The sequence below is a fragment of the Nothobranchius furzeri genome, chromosome 14 (assembly GCF_043380555.1).
Source record: "Nothobranchius furzeri strain GRZ-AD chromosome 14, NfurGRZ-RIMD1, whole genome shotgun sequence".
Taxonomy (NCBI): domain Eukaryota; kingdom Metazoa; phylum Chordata; class Actinopteri; order Cyprinodontiformes; family Nothobranchiidae; genus Nothobranchius; species Nothobranchius furzeri.
Genome location: NC_091754.1, coordinates 17855102 through 17870771, shown reverse-complemented (window position 1 = coordinate 17870771; position 15670 = coordinate 17855102). Strand labels below are relative to the sequence as shown.

The window sequence follows — 15670 nt, the reverse complement described above, 5'->3', positions numbered from 1 at the left end:
AAATTATTTTTTTGGTTAATTCTGTTGCTGTGTTCACAAACTATTGAGATTTAAAAAAAAAATTAAAATGGTGAGCGGCACAAACATGTATTTTAACTCAATTGGATTATTTCTATTCCAATTCAATTTTGTCTTTAAACAAGATCAATATATGGTTTGACTGAACATATGATTAATACTGGCTTTTCCTGGGGGGGTCGGTGCCACCCCTGGCCACCCCTTGGGGGTGCCCTTGTTGTAACACCAGGTATTTCCACAATTTTTCTTCAAAGAGAAAAAAACCAAATAAAGTAAATCAGCAACTATTACAATGTAGATTTCATTAACAGAACAGGCAAGCAATCCAAAAGAACACAGAATAAAACAATTAAATCTTTTTCTAAAGAAAATACTTGTTTTAAATCTCTCGGATGGCAGCCAAGATTGGTTTAAATTGTTAGTTTTAATCAAATGCCTCAGCAGCATCAGGAACATCAGTTTTCTCTTTAATGAAATGTCTCGTTTTTTCAGTGTTGCATAAACGCCGTGAATAGGTCAGATGCTAGAGTTCGTGTTGCATTCATGCACATTTTTATAAAGGTGCAAGATGTTCCAGTTTGTCACACTGGGTCTATCCATCTGCTTCTCCTTCCTCTTCTTCCTGCTTGATGACTAGCTTCCCTAAAATAAAAGATCAAAAAGTGTTCAAGATGCAACTATACCTGACATTATTAAAAGCATTTTTTTTTTTCTAATTTCTTAAATCTCTAAGTCGTTTTTCCAACATTTAAAGGTGTTTTCTTCTTGGCCTCCAGTTTAAAAATTGTGTGAGCTGTCAAAAGCACTTCAATAACATTTGAGGACATTTACATAGAACATCTATTTGCTTTTCCACTAACACTGTACATGCTTTACACGCGGGTCAGCATTCTCACCATCTAGTTTCTTCAGATTTGGAAGTTTTTTACAGGCTTTCTCCATCCAACCGCCAGCTGAAGCATTCTTTTCCTGCAGAGGATTTCCAACAAAAACCAGGTCCACCAACTGCGGCAGCATAGCTAGCTTCGAAAACTCTGCTACATAACATAGAAAAGACAACATCTTTCACACAGATTGCCACAATCTGAACCTAACCAACACATTATGACATTATTCAATATTTACCTACAGAATTAAAGACATTAGTATTTGGTAAAATTAAAATAATCTGTTTCAGATTTATTTGAGTTTATTAAAGTTGCATACCCCAATCTTTGACCAGATTATTAGACATGTAGAGAACCTTTAGGTTCCTCAGGTAGTGAACTCCTGAAAGTTTCTCTATCAAATTATAAGAAATCCACAACTCCACTAGCGTGTCTCCGATTGGTTCCTACAAGTACACACACATTAAAAAAATTAAGCAAGGAATTCACTTTAAGAGAATCAATAAACCACCTGAACCAAATAAAGAGGGCAATAACTAAAACCTTAGGAAACTAAAAGTTGATGTTGTTTATAATATATTATTATATATTGAGGACCAACGGAACTTTAAGACAGAGAAGAAATTCTGTCTGGCCCCAAAACAATTTCTTATCTGAATCTGGCACCCTTGAGCCCGTGAGGCTGAAACGAATACTCCCTCAGAAGAAATGTGGAATGCTGCCGTCGCTATGGCAACTCTGAGCTGTGAAGGCCGCTGAATTGTTCCAGGAGTCACTGTGCCCTCTAAACCCAACGACCTCCTCCCCCTGTCCAGACGGAGGTGACGAGCGCTGCTGCTTATCGTGGCTGCATGCACTGACGTGTGGAGAGTCCCGAACCCTACCTCCCCACCTAGTGGACACTTATGTTGTGTGATGTCTGAAATCTGTGCATTTCTGTCTGAGGTGTTTTTTTCATAGCAAAGCTGCCCTCTCTGTGGAGGGTAACTCTGAAGTGCCTTTTTTTCCTCCACCTGACTCAATCCTCATATAAACCCTCTGATCACTATTAAGGTAGCACGACTCAGGTTGCGAATGACCACAGTCACCAATTCTTGTCAGTGTCTATGCCTATGTCTGATCTCAGAATTGTGTGTACTGAAACTCAAATTTCCCTCTGGGATTAATAAAGTATCTTTGAATTGAATTGAATTGAAGTAACTCACCAGGCCAGAAAATGACTTTATATTATTCCTGCCTAAGGATAATATCTTCAAGTTCTCTGAAAGGAAATAAAATTAAACCCCAGTAAACATACAGATTTGCATATAAATAACAGGTTTGTGTGTGATTTTGCAAAAATGGTACCAATTCAGTCAAATACTCACTGAGACCATTGAAATTTGTCATTTTCTCAATGCAGTTTGTAGACAGAGACAGTTTCCTAAAGATGACAAAATAAAAGTTTTAACAAGTAAAACAACAAATATCTTTAAATATGAGAACATATAACATCAGTGAGCTGCAGCATCATGACAAGAACCTACTCGCAGTTAGTGAGTGTGGAAAGAGACGAATCCAGCTCCACAATGGGAGGAATCTGACCGTAGAGTTTAATCTCTTTAGCTTCACTTGCTTTCTCTCCTGTCTTTTTTTCCTATAAACACACGAAAACACTCATTTAAAATAATTTATAACACAAACATATGAATATTACAGTCGGTGTTGTTGACTACTCACCCATCTGCTCAACGCTTCTTTCAAAGCCATTGCTCGGATCTAAGAACATCACGGGAAATTCAGTTAAAGATGAACAACAAACAATAGCAGTTCAGCTGCCAAGCTAGCAACTGCACAATGTAAACACGCAGCTTTTCTTTACTGAAACTACATTCAACTTATCTCTTTAGTTTCCCTGGATTATGCTTCACTATTCAGATGTGACGTCGTTTGGGAAAACTAAACATTCCCTGTGCTACATATTCTGAAATGAGCTTGATTTTAGCTAATTTGCTGACAAAATTGGATAACAGCAACACCGGTGATTCGTGTGACGTAATTTATGATTACACAGCAGTTAAATATTTATTTTTTTCTTACGCCGTAACATTTATTATTAAAAAACAGACAAATAACAAAGGAAATGTACAGAAACATTACTCACTATGTTGACGAGAGGTCGGTTGCACTGGTTGCTATGGCACCGAAAGGCTACAATGTGCGCATGCGCAGAATGTTGTGAGCGAAGGGATTTATTTTTCTCCTGAACTCAAACTTTTAAACTGTTATTTTAGTTTTTCATATGCATGAATGTTAAATACCAGCTACATACTAGAAGCTGAAGTTGTTCTAGAAAAAAGGAGCAGAAACAGACACACACTTTGCAATTTTGGGGCAATTTTACAACCATAAACTGACAAAAAATACCAGGTGGCCAATAATAATAGTAAAATAAAAAAAGTATAATATTCCTGACAACAGGAGAGTTAATTTTTAAAAATTTAAAGATGATGTCACAGATCAACTGAAACTAAACCTAACCAAAATATTAATACTTGTATAAATATGATGTAAAAACATCCATTAATATTTATAAGTTTGGCAGATAAGGCTACGTGTGTTGGTAACACAAAAAATCAATAAAAACAATACAACATTTATAGAAAGTTTGTGGTCTTGTGTTTCATTTTGATGACCCCAGAACCGGTCAACACATCCTAAGCAGAGACAGGTCCTTATATTCAGGATAAAATGAGACACAATCAGAGGTTGGAGCTGTTTTGGTCAGGTCATTTAATTGGAGACTTTGTGAACTGACGTAGTCACCAACAAGAATCGGCCTTTTTTGCATTAACAAAACATCCACATACATACATGTCTCATTTACAAAAACACACACATCAGAATACACAAACATATACAAAATGTGGCCCTCTGTCTGAGATTTGGTGACAAAAACGAGCAACGGAAGGATTTTAAAGGACATCAGACCATCCAGTGTCCTGTGTGTTGAGATTACGATTAATGGATCAATGGTTAATGGACAAACCACCGAACCAGCACCAAGGTGTCAAAGTTCCAGCCACAAGCTCAGCGGTTGAACCGCCCTCATGTTTAAACGAAAAATAAGATGATATTCTGAGCAGTCAGCTCGCAGAGGCGAGGAGCGCTGCCGACACAGGAAACTGATCAAGAAGCTGCCTAACTCATGACATGAGGCCCAAAACTGACTCTGAAAAACTCCCCCTGGGGAGAAGCTAACTATAAATAGAAAATGAATTGTTAGAGAAGGGAGATCCTGGAGAGATCTCCTTCAGAGCACATCGCTTGTACTAAAGAAACCTGACGAGTGAGTCCCGGGAGAGCCGGTGGCCGAGGACTGATTTCTGACGGCGCTTGCCGATTCACCTCCGCCGTGAGGCGAATGGTATAACTGACGAGTCCGTATGGTTTGCAGCACGAGTCTTCCTACAGCAATAAGAGTTTAACCAGTGATGGGGACCTAGGTCGACAGGTTGTCTCCCCACAGAGTAAGGGTGTCCGTCAGGAGGGGCCAGGGGTCAAGCCCGCCATTTTGTACCGTGAGCCGAGGCAAACAACTTGTTTTGTTTTGTAAACAACCTAAAACAGCATATCAGGAGCGAGTCAACTCGTTAATCCTTGAAATCATCAGCAAATATAACATTTAACTCAAGATGACCACATTTAACGTGTACAAAGTCAAATGTGTGAGAGGATACAGGTGTTTGCTTGTTCTCTCACACAGGAGTGCTTTTAATACCCTTCAAAATAAAATAAACGTCACATAAAACAAGAACCTGATGACAAGGAGGTAAAAAAGCATCATTCGCTGTCATTAGAGTCTCAAATTAGAAGTTTGTTTTTAATATAAGCTTCTATTCTCTCCAAAATCCTGCTCTTTTGTTTGTTTGGACATGCTTATCACATCAGTCCTCAAAATGAAAAAAACTAAATCTTTATCCCACACACATCGTCCCACCTGCTACTCTACCACCCACATATTTATGTTCTCCACCATCAGACCCTTCACTCTTCACCATAATCTTTTCTCCGCTCAGTCTCGTCATAGCTCGTCGTGGGACACAGACCCGTCTGCTTTGAGCTTGAACTCCGCCTCTGTGATCTTTCCGTCTCCATTGCGGTCCTGGTTGGAGAACATGTTGTCGATGATGCGGTAAGGATCGAAGCCGGGAGCCAGGCGGCCCTTCCCGTTGTTCACCTGCTGCATGATGTAGTCGGTAAACTGCGGCGGCGTGACAAAAGAGAAAAACGGGGTGAATTTGGGGCACACAGACAGAGGGGTTGCAGAAAGAGGAAATGCTTGAAGTGAACACGTACCTCAGAAGGCTCCACCTGCTCGTTTTTATCTTCATCCATCTCTGAGAAGAGATATGGCGCTCCCTCATCCTTCCAGATGAACATGTATCCCTCAGGAAGTCCTTCTTCCATATCAACCAAATCAATGTCAAACACCATCTCAGCACTTCCTGGAACTTCATCGACTGCACACACAGACACACATCATCAGCAAAAGGTCCACTAAAGCCCTGCAGGCTAATGAACAGAAATATTGATCATTGCTGTCTGATTTATGCACAAAAACTGGATCAAAGGTTTATCCAGAGGCCAAGAATATCGTTTTTGTACCAAATTCTAATAAATCATCTGTAAAACGTTAAAAACTTGACTTACGGACTCCCCTCTCCCCGTAGGCCAGGTGAGGGGGAATAACCAGGTGTCGTTTTTCTCCTACACACATGTCCATCAGCCCGTCCTTCATCCCCGGGACGACCTGGTTGGCTCCCAGGACGATGTTATATGTCTTTCCATAATTGTGTCTAAAAATATATATATATAAAAGATTTTGAACTTTATTTTACCAACTGAAAAAAAATTAATCCAGACTCAAAAATGATTTGAAGGTTGAAACCAACAGAATTATTTAGAATTCCACCGATCTGTTCTGTGGGGTACCCCAAGGCTCTGTTCTGGCACTCCTGCTTTTCCTATACACCTCGGAAATTCTAACTTCCCAGTAGGAAAAATCAAATGAAAAAGGACGGCAAAAGGAATGAAGATACACAGTAGATTTAGTTCACAGTAAAGATGTTTGCTTCAGTTTAATTATCAGCTTATAAAACTACAAGGACGATGTTAAAATACAAACAGTTGAATGTTATTTATCATGATATTTATCAAATATTGTTATATATTGAGAAAAATATATATTTAATTATAAAAGAGAATTAAAATAATAAACACTCAAAAGTATCGAAAATTGGTACCGTTAAGTACCGGTATTGATTCCTAGGTACCGGGAATTAGTACCGAATCAATTCAAATGTCAAAGGTACCCATCCCTACCTATACACACACCCTACTGGACAGATAATTGATTGTTTTAATAATTTTACGACCTATATGCAGATGACACTCAGCTGTACTGCTCCTTTAAGGATTCTGAGGTCTATAAACTGTCTGAACTAACAGAGTGTCTATCAGCTATCAGCAGCTGGCTAGAAGATAATTTCCTTCAGTTAAACTCTGAAAAGACGGAATGTCTGATCATTGCCCCTGTGAGCATGGTTCCCTGATTAGGCTAAAACCTGGTGATTTATCTTCTGCGATCAAGACAAAATTGAGGAATTTGGGTGTTGTTTATGACCAATCAATGTCTCTTGAAGACCACTCCGAAACAGTTTTTATCACTTAAGAAATATCTTCAAACTACGAAGGGTGGTGTCAAAACGCAAACTTGAAATGGTTCTCCATGCCTTTATCTCCTCCCGTCTAGATTACTGTAACACACTTTTCACATGTTTTAACAAAAAAAGCCCTTGACCACCTTCAGTTGGTCCACAACTCTGCAGCGAGGCTCTTAACCTTCCCACTGTCCTAATGGGTGTGACCCCGCGAGGAAAGTTGACCATTGAGCAGGACTGATGGTTTATCCCTTGAGGTCCACGTGGCAGAGCACCACCTAACCCCTGCCACGTGGACCTCAAGAGATAAACCATCAATCCTGCCCAATGGTCAACTTTCCTTGCAGGGTCACCCATAAAGACACTGGAAGGGTTAACTGGAGCTGTCATGTTCCCGAGCCAAGGTGAGTGCTCTTCTTCCAATCTAACCGTCTCTGAGCTGATTACCCACAGGTGAGGAGCGGAGGGGGCTGCAGCTGCACAAGATTCCAATCAGGAACTCTGGTATAAAAGGAGGATGGAGACACCTCACTACGCCGGATGATTGCTCCAGTTTTGGTAGCTCCAGCCACTTGTACTAGTTACTTGATTGTTCACTTTGGAATATTTGGATTTTGAACTTGGACTGATTTTGGATTACGCTTTTGGATTGCCTTCATGTCTGGTGTTTGTTTGTCTTATCTCAGGATCTCCACACACCCTGCCTCACCCTCACCGTTTGAACTCCGGATTATCTGCACCACGTCCCATCCTCCTCTGTTGTTCCTGTCTGGACCCTCTCTGCTACCTCACCTATCCCGGAGTGCTCATCCTCTGCCCAGCGCTCACCTCGGCTTCCCCGCCTCCCTCGTTCACCACGAACACTACATGGACAAGAGCTGTACAGCTCACTCCCCACTGGACTTCCCAGTGCTACTTCTGTTCCCGTTTTCCAAATAATGTACTTTTCTTTAACTCAACCAGCTTGTCGAGTTGATTCTGCTTGTCTTGGGTTAGACACTTACCTCGAGTCATGACAGGAGCAAACAGAAGAGCTCACATCACTCCTATTCTAATGCATCTGCACTGGTTACCACTAACTTTAGGATGCTGACTATAACTGGTCAAGCCCATCCCTACATGACTGAACTGTTAAAACTGTTAGGCTCCAACCCGAGCCCTCAGGTTCACAAACCAAAGTCTTCTAGATGTTCCAAAGACCAGATAGGGAAGTTGAGATGATTGCTCTCCCCAAGCTAATGCAACTTGACTTTGGAATGATTCGCCTTCATTTTGACGTTGTACGGTCAGCCTGGACACCAGCAGCTGAATGTCCTGATATTTAAAACTGCTTTTACTTCAATCTTCTGTGTTTTCTTCATCTATATTATGGCCCATTTATGATTTAAATTAACTTTAATTTATTTCATGATATTTTGTTGTTTTTATTTTACGATGATTTTATGAGTCCACGGTTTGTTTTGCTGGTCTTTGTGATTTTTCTTTATGTGATAAGTGCTGTATAAATAAACTTCACTTACTATAAAATCTGTGCATTGTGAGCCATTTTCTTTTTAAACACCTGGTATTTTAACCAGTTGAGAGAGTGTCATTTGATACTTCCTTCCGGAGCCCCTCCCTCCTTCCTGTGACCCTCTTGTGTACCCTCCATCTCCTTGTTTGTGAATTATTATTTTACTTGTACTGCTTTGTGACTCAGAGCCAGGAAGATAACGAGCTCTTTCCAGCTATTACTTTTGGCATTGATATCTTTCAAATTTTTCGAGTTAAGCTTTTTCTGCAAAAAATTTCCCATTGAAATGAATGGGATTGGTCAATTTTCAGCAAAATTCTATCACTTTTTTGACCTAAAACTCTATTGGGTTCCTTTTAACTCAGAGACTTCATTCAAAGTTTAACAAACTCCCAAGACTTTCCTGTTTAACATATTAAAGAGACTTTTTGATATCTTTTACGGTTTTTCTAAAATCGCAGGTAGAAGTTGAGGTACGACTTGAAATTTTCAGAAAAATTCACAAAAGTTATAATGGGGAAAGATAGGAGCAGTGACCCACCCTTGCTCCATTTCCGGCATTGTCCCGAGAGAACCGTAGGTCTGATTGAAATGAGACACACGCTGGCTTACAGCTAACGAATATACCTTCGTTTTGAGCTATAATTCATGACTGTACTCCAAACATTGTGGTCGTACGGTTCATTTGTTTGAGAAAATTCAAATAAAAAAAGTCTCTCCCACTCTAACTTCAGAATTCCGCACTGTACCTTTTCAACTTCACATCTTCCGTGAACAACTCTTTACTACCCCCACACCGTTTGGACTACCAAAACAAATTATAACTCAAAAAGTAGGAATTGTCAGCTTTTCAGAATGGGTTTCATTTTATCTGTAAGTGTTACCGTTCCTTCGCTACAAGCCTCAGAAGGAGGAGAGACCCAGATTCCCGCTCATTGAAACCCATGATAAAGGAACAGAGATTTTCTCCTCAAAACGGCTTCAGACAGCTAAAGGTTTCTCATCATAGCTTCTACAAAATTCATGGTAGGCACACAAAAGTCGGCACAGATGATCATCAAAGTCTTCTGCCACTCATGCTTTTTGAATTTTTCAAATCGGTGCAGTACTTTTCGAATAGTGATGAGAAGTATGACAGGTCCAATTTCACTTCTGAAGGACAGATTTAAAGGCTTCTCTCGTTAACAGGAGCATAGGCGGAGATCCCAGGGGGGACGGGGGGGGACGCGTCCCCCCCTCACACAAAGTTGTCCCCCCCACAAAAGTTATTGTAAATGTATAAATGCTATCAGTAAACCTGTATTGTCTTCTAAAACCACAACGTAAAAGTTAGTCTGCAAATACAAAACAATGTGTTTTTAATTGTTGAGAAATTATAGTCCCCCCCCCCCCCCCCCCCCCCCCCCCAATTCCTCAAGTTGGTACGGTTGGTCCACACGCACTGTTTCCAATGGGCGGGGCTGCCGGCTTTGCCTCGCTCACAGCTTCACAGCAGCCCGCAGGCTCACAGGAAGCGGGAATCAAAAAGCCAGCGGTTTCCAGCAGTAAGTCAATTATCTCACGCTTGTTCTACAAACTTAAATATGTATGTCAAATGTGGTCATAAATGATGCAGGAAGATGAGAGACACAGGACAGGAAAATAGTTCAATAAAAACAAAAAAACAAAACAAAGTGTTGAAAAGTAAAATGTAGGTAGATTTATCTCCACTACACACATGTAATATTTATACATTTGATACAATTCAGATCACGTTCAAAACTCAGTCACACACCCAGCGCCGTTTCAAGACATTTTGGGGGCCAAGGCAAAATGCCCCCCCCCCACACACACACACAAAATATCATACAAGAGAATTAAAGAGAATTTAAGGTGAAGTGCTTGCACATACTGTGTTATTGTGTTGTTTTTTCTGTGTGTAGAAACAAGTTCAATTTGATTGACCGTCAGAAGGTGGGAAAGTGCCCCGCTCCCACCCAGCCCCCTGATTGGTTGAGAGAGGTCAATCATCTTCTGGCTAAATGGAATTACACACCCACACATGTGAGACATCAAATCGATCGGCTAGGCCTAAGGAATCCATCCATCCATCCTTCCAACCAACCAACACACCAAACAACCAACCAACCAGCTCTATACACTTAAAACTAGCAGCATAGCTGACATTTTAACACTAGTCAAAAGGCAGGAACCGCCCACTCCTCCTTCGTTGCTCTCTCATTGGCTGAGAGTTTTCAATCGTCTTCTGCCTAAAAGGAAATGTGCACCCACACGTATGGTACATCAATTCAACCTGCTTGGTCCCAGGAGTCTTGCATTAACTTGATATTGTGTTCTGCGTGACCATGGCAACGTGCTTAGCAACAACATTTAACAACATTTTAGACACAACTGTATCAACATACTTTAATATAGAAATGTTATTCAAAGTTTAAATGAGTCATGTGTTATTGTACATAGCTTTATTAATGCAGACTTCTGTCATCTGTTACCATGACAACACAAGGAACTACAAATCACTTTAACCAAGTCTCATAGGAATGAATATAAAAAGCAGAATATTGAGCCATTAACAGGCTCCTGTTTTTGAACTGTTTGTACTTAAAACTAGAAATAAGTTAAATTTGATTGATCGTCAGAAGGTGGGAAAGTGCCCCGCTCCCTCCCAGCTCCCTTATTGGTTGAGAGAGGTCAATCATCTTCTGGCTAGATGGAATTACACACCCATGCATGTGAGACATCAAATTGATCGGCTTGGCCTAAGGAATCCATCCATCTACATAGAAAACCATACATGCTTCTATTCATCCATCCATCCAATAAACCATCTAACATCCATCCAACAATCCATCCGTTATTTCTTTCATCCAACCCTTCATCCATCCCATATCAAATCTGAACATATGTTAATCTATCAGTTTCAGATAACAGCAACTATTTCTAAATTCACAGTCCAGCCAATTGTAAAAATGTACCCGTTAAACTATTCTCATTCAAATGCCAGCTGTTTAACGTTTCAAATTTCGAGTTTTTAATAAATGTTCAAAGATTAAAATTGTCTGCTGTTTAGCATTTTGATCCATTCTTCACCTATATTCTGAGCTTCATTACGCTTGTTGGTGCTTTTTGCTTCTACATCTTTAAATACATTCAGCTCATTTTGACAGCTCTGCTTTGTTTCAGCTTCAGCTCAGCTGTTCGGCGGCTTCAGCTTACAGTTTCAGCTATTCAGCATTCAAACAGCATTTGTGCAACAAATGCAATTTTTCTACTTTTTATTTTGTTTTGATTCATTTAAATCTAGAACAGACGTCAGTGATGATATACTGCCCCCTTGAGTTTAATCTGTGTAACAAACCTGCTGCATGGAGTGATGCAAAGATTTAGTTAGCATCATAAAGATGAAGCATCCTGTTTGTGTCACCTGGACAAAGAAGGATCCCTCCAGGGCCTGGGACAGGTCGTCATGGCTGCTGAGCAGATCCAGCTGCTGTCTGGAGGTCAGCTCTCCTCTCAGCATCTTACACTTCTCAAGCTCCTCCATCTGCACACACTCACACACACAGCTAAAGCTCTGTCAGTCCACAAGCGCATCACCACCAGGAAATGAATGTGTGTGCATGGGTGAACAACTGATTGTGTTGTAAAGCACCTTGGGGGGTTCTAGGACTCTAGAAGGCGCTATATCTAATACAGATCATTTACCATTTCACCGGTTGGCCCGAAAAGATCTCTTTCCAGGTCACTTCAGGAACCAACGGAGTACCAGAATTGGGGTATGTTCTCAGAAATAGCCCAGCAGAGTTGCTGAGTGGGAGTTGTGGTTAACTTGTGCTGATTCGTTGTAACTCAGTAGGAAATGACATCGGCAGACGTCATCAGACAACTTGTAATTGTGAAGTTGGAAGAGCTGCTGGTGAAGCAGGGTGGAAGGAAACCAAAAAGTAGTGTGCACCCCCTTTTAAAATCACAGTTTCTAAACTTCCAACGGCATAATTCACGATGCTTTGTTGTCTCAACGCTTCTGGTTGTGGAATGCTGCATTTCTTATCACACTGCTGCTCTCCCGATCCTCAGAATAGATTAAATGCGTTTGACACGACACCACTTTTAACTTATAATGTGGATGCCTTTGGTGCTGCTTAGTGACATCACTCAACGTCAAAACAGTTGCAATATAAATGTCACACCCCTCCTCCACTCCAGCATAGCTGCAGCCGCAACACCTCACCTGGAAACTCTTACTCCTCTTTCCTCTAAATCACAAGCTACGTTCCTTGTGAAGGAAGAGGATGTCTGCAACATCTTTAGGAGACAGAATGTATGGAAGGCACCAGGCCCAGATGAAGTAATTCCTTCCTGCCTCAGGACCTGTGCTGTCCAACTAGCACCTGTCTTCACAATGATATTCAACAGATCGCTGGAGCTGTGTGAGGTTCCATCATGCTTCAAAAGCTCCACTATCATTCCAGTACCTAAGAAATCCTCCCCTACCGAATTGAATGACTACAGACCCGTGGCTTTCACATCAGTAGTCATGAAGTCCTTTGAGCGCTTGGTGCTGTCCCATCTTGAAAGCACCACAGGTCACCAGCTGAATTAGTGGTGTGCATCTCTACCTGCCTCACGATTCAATCCGATTCCGATTATCTGCCTAACGATTCGATTTGAGTCTGAAATGCATCACGATTCTTCCCACAAAAATTTTCATTACTTAATAAAAGCAGTAGAATAGTTTTCAATTTCTTTTTGATTTCGAAATCCCTGAAAAACAGAACATTCATCTATTCACTATAGTGAGCAATAATTTTTAAAGTGTGCTGCCTATAATTACTTACATAATATAAGAAATAATGTTTTCGGTAGAGCAGCTTTAAGATAGAATATTACTGAACTTAAAAATGGTAAACAAATACTGTGTTAAGTGATTCTTTCACATCCAGGATCCCAAAACCAAAATTAGCCCAGACATCCAATTTAAATGTAACGGGTACATCTTTGATTACTGGTAATGTTGGCCCTGTATCCCTGTCCGCCTTTTCTGTTTTAAATTGGTGCTAGGGCAACGCAGTGCGCATGTCAGTGCAACTCTGCCCCCAGAAGTAATTATAAAACCTCAAAACTTTATTGTCCTGCATAGACATAGACCAGGGGTCGGCAACCTGTTCCCATCAAAGAGCGCTGCTCACAACAGGTGACAGCAGCCAGTACCGGTCGCTCGTGTACATCAAAGTTATCTTTCATAAGAAGATAATCAATAAAACGATTTATATAAAATGGATCCAGAAGTTGTAGCCCGTCTCTGCCGACAATATTTTGATATTTTTCACCCTGTTGGTAGTTTTACTGAGCAGGTGCCACTTTTGTCATACGTTTCTTTTTAAAACATGTTTAGACTGTTCAGAATACAAATCCAGGCTCTGTCACGTCTGATTGTGTAATTAAACTTTGTAGGTGGGGAAAGTCAGAAAAGGATCCGATCATTTTGTTTTTCCCTCATTAACAGTGACGGAGATAATGGTGCAGTGGGCCTGGCTCTGGTGTAAATCAAGTTAAATTTTATCTCTTTGCAATAATTTGCAAGAAAACCGAACAGTTAAAAGCAGGGCTTGTGTTGACCGGACAGTTCCCATATTTGATCGTTTATTTTGACGGAGAAAGAATAGAAAGAACTACCCCGACGCAAGCAGACGAACTGACACTTTATTCATTTTGCACATCGCAGATGTAGCTAAATCACTCAAGAAAAGATTCCCATCTGAACATCTGAGCTGGACACTGCTCAGCGCAGCTCGCTGTCAGCGCGTACGTACGGCGCACAGCGAGCTGAAGATGTGGAGAGGGGCTTGGAGCAAGTTGCAGTACCAGAGCTCATGCAGGAAGATTCCTCCGACTGAAGCGAGACTTGTCACTTTAGAAAATGTTCCCTGATTATGAAACTTTGGCTGAATAGCGCTTGTTCCTGTCTCCAATGTGGCGACACATCCAGGAGCCGTCTGAGGAGAATCCCAGAATCTCACATCCTCGTCAGCTCAGAATGCGCCGATATAATTACGCACAAGTGTGACGCGTCAGCCCGGTCTCACAGTAAGACCGGGTTGGACCTGTTCAGGTTTACGCAGACAATCTTTACATTTAGAATTGGCTTACATATGTAAAATTTATGCAGTAAAATATAAAGCACTTTATTTAAATATCCATTCATTATTTTACAAGCACAGAGAGCCGCATCAGATGTATGGAAGAGCCGCGTGCGGCTCCAGAGCCGTGGATTGCAGACCCCCGACATAGACATAGGGAGACTATGTCACGTTGCTGCATCGATGCGGAATCATGCACGGCTGAATCGCGATGCATCTTAGAATCGATCATTTTTCCCACCTCTAAGCTGGATACCCTGCAGTTTGCCTATAGGGCAAACAGGTCAGTGGATGATGCAATCAACATGGGGCTGCACTTCATCCTGGAACATGTTGATCAACCAAGGACCTATGCAAGGATATTGTTTGTGGATTTTAGCTCTGCTTTTAACACTGTTATACCAGAAATCCTCACCACAAAGCTTTCTCAGCTCACTGTTTGCCCTGCTATGTGTCAGTGGATTTCCAGCTTCCTGACACATAGGAGCCAGCATATGCGGTTGAACAATGTTACATCTGGCACAAGGCTGATCAGCACCGGTACACCACAGGGGTGCGTCCTTTCTCCACTGCTCTTTTCATTGTACACCAATGACAGCTCCTCTAAGGACACAGCTGTAAAAATCCTGAAATTTGCAGATGACACCACTGTCATTGGAATCATCCGGGATGGTGATGAGTCTGCTTATCAGCGAGAAGTTGAGAGGCTGGTGGTCTGGTGTAGTCAGCACAATCTTGAGCTTAACACCCTTGAGACTGTGGAGATGGTCGTGGATTTTAGGAAGCTTCCCACAGTGCTGTCCCCCCTCACAATATCCAACAGCCCAGTGTCAATGGTGGACTCATTCAAGTTCTTGGGAACTATCATTTCCAGGGATCTGAAGTGGGAAACAAACATCAACTCCATCCTCAAAAAGGCTCAGCAGAGGATGTATTTCTTACGGCAACTAAGGAAGTACGGCCTACCACAAGAGCTGCTGATCATCTTCTATACTGCTGCAGTCGAATCCATACTTTGCTCATCCATCACTGTCTGGTTTGGGTCAGCCACAAAAATGGACAAATGCAGACTACAGCGTATTATTAAAACAGCAGGAAAAATCATTGGTGCCCAACTGCCCTCTGTCCAGGAACTGTACATCAGCAGGACCAGGAAAAAGGCAGTGAATATTGTCCAAGATGCCACATATCCTGCATCTACTCTCTTCCATCTCCTCCCATCTGGCAGACGCTATAGATCGCTGTACACAAAAACTACCAGCCACAAGAACAGTTTCTTTCCTTCAGCCATTTCTCTCCTGAATCTGTAGATTATTTTACCATCCTTTTACTATAGTTTTTTATACTTATTCAGTATGCTTGTGTGTGTGTGTGTGTGTGTGTGTGTGTGTGTGTGTGTGTGTGTGTGTG

The 15670-nt window shown here is 41.3% G+C and overlaps 2 protein-coding genes across 3 annotated transcripts in view; both read right to left on the bottom strand.

Annotated features, from left to right (window-relative positions):
• Positions 1-423: 423 nt before the first annotated feature.
• On the bottom strand, positions 424-3117 carry LOC107390117 (dynein axonemal light chain 1). The gene is made up of 8 exons (XM_015966666.3): positions 3049-3117; positions 2625-2663; positions 2432-2541; positions 2273-2328; positions 2111-2166; positions 1225-1351; positions 915-1055; positions 424-660 (listed from the first exon to the last, which is right to left on the bottom strand). The coding sequence occupies exons 2-8, from the start codon at positions 2652-2654 to the stop codon at positions 611-613; spliced, it is 570 nt and encodes a 189-aa protein (XP_015822152.1). The 5' UTR covers positions 2655-2663; positions 3049-3117; the 3' UTR covers positions 424-610.
• Positions 3118-4786: 1669 nt separating this feature from the next.
• LOC139062750 (putative FK506-binding protein 9-like protein) overlaps positions 4787-15670 on the bottom strand; it is a 12078-nt gene continuing 1194 nt past the window's right edge. For both annotated transcript variants that reach the window (XM_070544423.1, XM_070544424.1), the window contains 4 exons: positions 11545-11664; positions 5598-5743; positions 5244-5407; positions 4787-5148 (listed from right to left, as the gene is read on the bottom strand). In XM_070544423.1, coding sequence (XP_070400524.1) covers positions 4969-5148; positions 5244-5407; positions 5598-5743; positions 11545-11588 — 534 coding nt within the window. In that variant the 5' untranslated portion in view covers positions 11589-11664 and the 3' untranslated portion in view covers positions 4787-4968. The remainder of the gene's footprint in view (positions 5149-5243; positions 5408-5597; positions 5744-11544; positions 11665-15670) is intronic.